The sequence below is a fragment of the Saccostrea cucullata genome, unplaced genomic scaffold, assembly GCF_032062105.1.
Source record: "Saccostrea cucullata isolate Sc308-1 unplaced genomic scaffold, CSIRO_AGI_Scuc_v1 ctg3737, whole genome shotgun sequence".
NCBI classification, from domain to species: Eukaryota; Metazoa; Mollusca; class Bivalvia; order Ostreida; family Ostreidae; genus Saccostrea; species Saccostrea cuccullata.
Window position 1 is genome coordinate 134,712 of NW_026918422.1, and position 6,614 is coordinate 141,325.

Below are 6,614 nucleotides of genomic sequence, written 5' to 3' on the forward strand. Positions count from 1 at the left end.
TCCCGTAAACAGCAAAGTCTATAGAAAAATCTAATAACTACAAACAAGACAACTTTTCTGAATGAAAGTAATCTCTAAATACATTCTTCAATTAGAATAAGTATATTAATCTCCATTTAAATCAACAAATATAACACAATTAACTCCAAAAATCCTAAAACTATCGTAACTTTTACGATCGGACTCGACCTACACAATTTACGACCGCCAAGTTCGTAAACAAATCTACCAGTCTATAAGTATAAACTGCCGATAATTATCTGAAAACAAGTTAAACTTCAAGAAAACATGATTCCATCCATAAATCTATGGTTAATCTACTACAGAAGACCAATTAAAGTCCCTGAAACATGAAGTAAGCTAAAATAATACCACAACTTTACTATTGCTACGATCAGCTGATTTCTACGTAACTCAAAACATGTGCACAAACTATTTCAACTCATGTAAATCACTTAAAGTTGTCAATAATCACCTATCAACTACATGCAAAGCATAAATTAATACATATTCCTGCAATCTCAAGTAATTATAACACATATTCAAATTCATCTCAACTCTCCTACAATATGTCAACAATAATCAGGTTCAATAACTCTATATAAAACTAATCTATCAAATCTCTGGACCGTTACAATATACAGAAGTAGAATTAAACAAAGATCTTCTAATATTTATAATAATGAGTCTAGTAAACAAAGACGATATTGTTATAAGAATTGTCGGATGGTTCCATAATATATTTTCATTTCAATTTTGCTCAGTAGTGACACATATTTTTCATTCAATGGTTGACATAATGCAACAGAGAAAATTAGGAAGATTCTTATCATTGTTCGATATCATCAACTTATGATACCAAGATTGTCTGGTTTTTAAAATGCATACATGATAGATTTTATTTTTATTATGCTGCTTCATTAAAACAAGTTTCAACATTAAATTATGTGAAAATCATACAAAAACATTTAAAAACTTTGAAAGCATTTTACCCATTTATGTCATTAAATGAGGAACAGTTTGAAATGTTTAAGAGAAACCCTTGTCCTCCGCTCATATATATGTCTATATGTCTGCGGTGTCAACAATGGTCCTGTATTCTCCTGCATCTAATGTTGTGTCTTTCTTTTGTTTTTGTGTTAATCTGTATCATCTTTGAAGCTACAATTCTAAAACTGTTAAAATACAGTAAGTCTGGGAATTAAACACATGAACTACATCTAAATATAACATTTAATGCTATGATGTTTCTTAGAGTAAAACTTTTTTTTTTAACAATTACTGCACAATCGTTACTATTTTATACATTTTTAGCGTTATACTTTGATAAATCGAAAATTCTCACCTTTCATCATTATAAGAAATCAAGACCGTTGCCACGGGATGTTGTTGAAGCCTGCAGTTGATTGAATTTGTCACGTGATCGGGATAGTCTACCCAAACACCACTATTGTCCTGCCATTGCCAGGATAGATACGGACGTACATGTGAATTATATGTAAAGACGGAGTTGTTTCTTAAGTGATGTTTCGAAATGAGTGCAGTGTTCGTCTCCATTTCTGTATTTGTTCCCATCTGAACAGTTTCCGTATTTGTTCCATCCACACAAAGTTCAGGATTTTTATGAGTATTAGTCGAAGTATTGATGCTAGGTTTTCCTTTGAAATGAACACAGTTATTTACAATCACAGAGGAATTCACAGTTAGGGGATTTTGATATTCGTCCGGACTTGAGGACCGATTGATATGGGCAGAACTTTTAGATATACCTCCCACTGAGTTGCCTTTTAGACCAGTATCCTGTCCTTCATCAGTTTCCAGATCGTCCACTGAAACAGCTGTTAAGGAGTGTTCTGTCTGTTTGACTGTAGCATTAGCTCTATCATTACAATCTCTCTGTCCCCGTTGTAAAATTAGTTCATGCGGTGTTTCTGTTGTCTTTGCATCTGCCGCCTTTTGAAACACTGTTCTTTGACCCTGATTTGATGTTTTACTCTGCCATGTTATATTTCCTTTATTTTCCTGCATAATGCAATCACTCTGTTTAGTTGTGTTATGTGGTGTTTCCTTTGTCACAGAATTATCTGCAAAAGTCATGTAATTTATTATCAACCCTTTAATTCTATCAATCAAAGGCAAATTGAGTTAGTAAGGGTACAATTGAGTCCTGTTAAAATGCATAAAATCTTATCACACAGTAAATCTTTATTGAAACGATTGATTGATTGTGTTTAACGTCCCTCTCGAGATTTTCATATTGAGACGACACCTCTTGCCAGTGGAGAGCTACTATTTTTGTCCTTTACTCGGCACTCTAGTCATTGAGCAGTGAGGGGTTTTTAAGTGCCGGCACCTACTGCGATACGGGACCTCGGTTTATACGGTCTCATCAGAAGGACCGGCCTCCACGTCCCACAGCGGGATTTGAATCCGCGACGTAAGGATCGACTCCTTTTTTCGCGACCTTAGAGCAGACGCTCTAGATAGCCACTGCGCCATGCGGGAGAGCCATGAAAGAGAAGGAAAGAAAATAAAATAATAATAGAGGAACCTTTTAAATCATTTGAGGCAATCATGTGTTCTGTAATTGTACCAGACTGGTTTGATGTATTCTGCTGTTCTATAACGGCTTTTATAACCTCGGGTGAGAACGGATCGCTACAATACAAAACATATCCTACTTATATACAATATATATAAATAGCCAGACACTGATTATATATCATAGAAAATAATTTTTGAAAAGTCTGTTTTACTATATGTTTATTGGGTATTATTTATTATATGTATGTACTTAAAATAGATTACCATAACTCAATGTCGTATTTTCCATCATATCCAAATCTGTAATTACCCATTCTTCCACATGGCCATCGAATCTTAAATGTATTACATCTGCCAAAATTATTTTTCTTAACCTAGAGATTTGGGTTTTTAGCAACTTTTATTTCTCTTAGTCCTAAGAAAAGCGAATTTTTGACAGGCAAACTGAGTTAAATTACTATCAAAAAACGAACTAAAACCCCAGTATTTCATAATTCAATAAATATATTCAGTACTTTTTCTATTCTTTGCTATGGTCGGAATAATGACCTTGTTAGCAAATATGAGGTATCATTGAGTCGCATTTTGGCTAACTGGAATTTCCAGAGGTTTCTGTTTTATTACTCTAGATCACTAGATTTTCGCTACACTTTATTTTAGCGAGAAAGTCATTGACTCTTTTCACGAATTGTGGCAATTGCTCTATATAATCCAAAGAAATATTATCAAAACCGAGAATTAAAGTTTTGCGAGCAAACTGCAATTACGAAAAAATAAAGTTATGGCGAATACCAGGGTAAAAAATTATTTATAGCATGTAAAGTATCTTTAGATTCCGAGAGATCGATCGCTTTTCACCTTTTACATTGGAGCTTTTATTTCTGGACCAAAAATAAAAGTTTATAGTCTTCAATTCTGAAAGTTTATAAATAAAAAAAATATTAATAAAATAGATTTTATTGATAAGCATGCATATTAAACAGAACTAACATAAACGGTGGCATTATCCATCACTCGATAACAAGTCCCGATAGCCTCTTCTCCGCCGTCCTGATCTCCCCATTTCCAGTCAGGACCTTATTAGAAAATGAATGGTATATCATACGTATGTGCTTTCCAAATGTAATGAAATCGTCTCTTTACTTAAAGATTAAAAGACATATTGCACACCTTAGATACATCAAAATGAAATACCTCTCTTAACAAAACAACCGACAGCGACCAATCCATCAAGAGGGACCCTGGGTTCCTCACAAACCACCACATCGTACATGCCTCTTATCCCATAGTTGTACATACTGCGCTCTCCATTATCCCACTCTACCAGTACCAGCCCAGCTGTGGATGATAAAGACGTAGTCTCATCCAGTGTATAAGAAAAGGGGCCATTTCACATGATAAATGTCCCGTTTGTTCAACCCTCCAAATTGTTACAATAAGAGGTTGTAAAAAGCACATCAAAACATTGGAGGCGAGATCAGGAGCCATTAAGGAGTGTGCATCCCCTAACTGTCGACCGGTCACACCAGCCAAGTGTTCCTTGTCATGATGGGAAAATGACGGGAAAACCCGTCGTCAATTCAGCGTATTTATAAATAATGGACCAACAATTAGTATGAAAACTGTCAGTCAGCATTTTACTCAGCATTTGACTTGAATGATAAATTGTATTTGCGGACAAGGTCATTGTATCGACTGTAGAACTTACAAAATGATGACTGTAAACGAGGCTGTTGTTATTCTTATTTCATCGGCTTGTTGGTCAATAATTAACCTCGTTTTAAAAATCGTTCATAAGTAGAGCATAAGTTGACTATCGAAAAGTTAAAGTCATCACGTTTATCACAGTGCTTGGTTGTTAGATCAATTACCATTAATTTCTTTTTCAAGTAATATATCCAAATATGAAACAAATGTGTCTGACTTTGTGATATCTTTAATCTCAAGCTCACATGGAAATATGGTATAACATAGGAATGGAAATTAACATTGTTAATTGAAAATACGTCGTCGATCTATCTCAATGCGAGCTGAAGATCATAACAAGTGTTTTCTTCTTTTCATGTTTTTGATTTTGGACAAATTCTGCTTCATATGAATACAAAAATAGGTCTGCTAAACGGAGCGCAATTAGTATCAATAGGAATGCCAATAGATTGTTGGAAGACCTGGTCTCCAAAAACCACATAGATATTGTCAATCAGAAACTTAAGCAAATGACCATAGACAAGGTAAGTAAATAAACGAGTTCCATTTCTATTGAAAAAGCAGTTGTCAATGGTATCAAAAAATATCAAATAGATTGTGCTTAATCAGTAAGAGGCAAATCTATACTACTCTTATCCACCTTTATCCCCATGACCCACTATGGTTCCGATGCCCTCGCTATCCTGGTTCTGGAATCTCCAGTGGGGACCCCGGCGAACTCTAGTACCGAGCCTAGGAATTGTAGAGTATTTCTCCTTATACCATCTGCCCTCCTCGTCTTCTACCCTTTGCTGGGTCTGCATAATTCTCGCTTTGTTCCGTATCAACTCGTATATTGCGTCCTATGTTAATAATACTCAATTTAAATTATCTTTTTAAAAAAAATCTTATCCATTGGTATGTGATTCTTTCAGTGAGTCTGTGTGTGTGAGGGAGAGGATGAGGGTGTGTGTGAGTGAGTATATACCCCAAAGGTTACGGCTTGACAGGGCGTGTATGTTTAGGTGCCGTCTGCTGAAATAGTCCTAGTACCAAGGACCAGAAAGGTTCAGTGTCAAGAGGTACAAAAATGATGGTACCAAAGTAAAAGAATATCTGATAAGAGAAATAACTTCCTATGGACATTTCTTCCTGATTTGACCCAACGAAAATATGTGATTTCACAGTATACACATACGTAACAAAATTTCTTTGAATTCTTTCAGAAGAGGGGTGGTGGGACATGGCAGTTGAATCAGTTTCGTAGCAGATACAGTATAAGATGGTTTTGTATGATTTTTTTTCATTTGTATAATATTGCATAAGCGCATTGATGAAAATAGATACTTATGTAATTATACGTTTGAAATTTTCCATAAAGAGCTAATGAGCTAATTTATCAGTCTGGTCAAAGTGATTCTGCTCTTATTTTAAATTGTATGATCAACTTATTTGAATTGATACTTGTTAAGAAAAATACTATGATCTTGTAGACATCCCAAATCGTCCTCACCATAGGTCTGCCATACCCGTACAGATTCTTCATCATAGGTCTGCCATTGTAGTGCAGATTCACCCACGGATCTCAAATTCTCTCTTTCTATTTCATCCTCATTTGTTACTTTGCATATCAAAGTTGCTGAAAGCTGTAAAATACCACACGCCATGATAAATATTTTCTTATTTTTACAAGATCAGAACTAGAAGAAATGACTGTTTGTGTAACATAAATTACGTAATGGAGGGTATATCGTCCAAAACACTTTGCTTCATAAATCTCCAAAACTTTGCCTCCCTTAGAAACACCCGATATGGTTTGTAATAAAGCCTGGAATCAATACAGTTTGATTAAACATGAAAAAAATCTGTGTTTTTTTAATTCTTTGACATTTGAACGTTTTTGCAATTTACTTAAACTTATCATCTGAAGAATGAAATTATTGCTCATTAACATATTTGAATTGATTTCATTTGAATTAATATTCATGTGATTATAAAAAAAACCGTAACAAGTATGATGTTATTGTGATATACATTAAATGGCTTACGTAATTTGGATTTTTTCCGACTGGGAAACAGAAAATCGGATGATCTGCTCCTATTCGATGTAAAACCGCAAAGAATGGTGCTAATATCTATAAGATTAAATGATTCAATTTTTATATTCTATTAAAATTTATATTATTTATTGACTATAACTTAAACAGAGTTTTATAAAAACACAGTTCTTAAACCAAACTTGCGAGACTATAATGATTACATGCTCATTAGGTATTAAATCCGTGTCACTGTCGGTAGCGCATGAATCTGTGAAGTCTGTAATTCGGCCATCTGTAAATAGTACCACTCTGGGATGGAGAAGAAAGTCACCAACTTTGCTGGTA

The 6,614-nt window shown here is 34.5% G+C and overlaps 1 protein-coding gene across 1 annotated transcript; it reads right to left on the bottom strand.

Annotated features, from left to right (window-relative positions):
- Positions 1 to 736: 736 nt before the first annotated feature.
- Positions 737 to 6,604, bottom strand: LOC134265002 (uncharacterized; the record flags this gene model as incomplete). The annotated part of the gene is made up of 11 exons (XM_062747248.1): positions 737 to 1,175; positions 1,346 to 2,084; positions 2,552 to 2,658; positions 2,809 to 2,879; positions 3,535 to 3,620; positions 3,739 to 3,882; positions 4,892 to 5,092; positions 5,729 to 5,876; positions 5,966 to 6,058; positions 6,279 to 6,365; positions 6,491 to 6,604. Coding segments are annotated over 11 exons (1,884 nt in total), but the record flags the coding sequence as incomplete, so codon positions are not given.
- Positions 6,605 to 6,614: the final 10 nt, after the last annotated feature.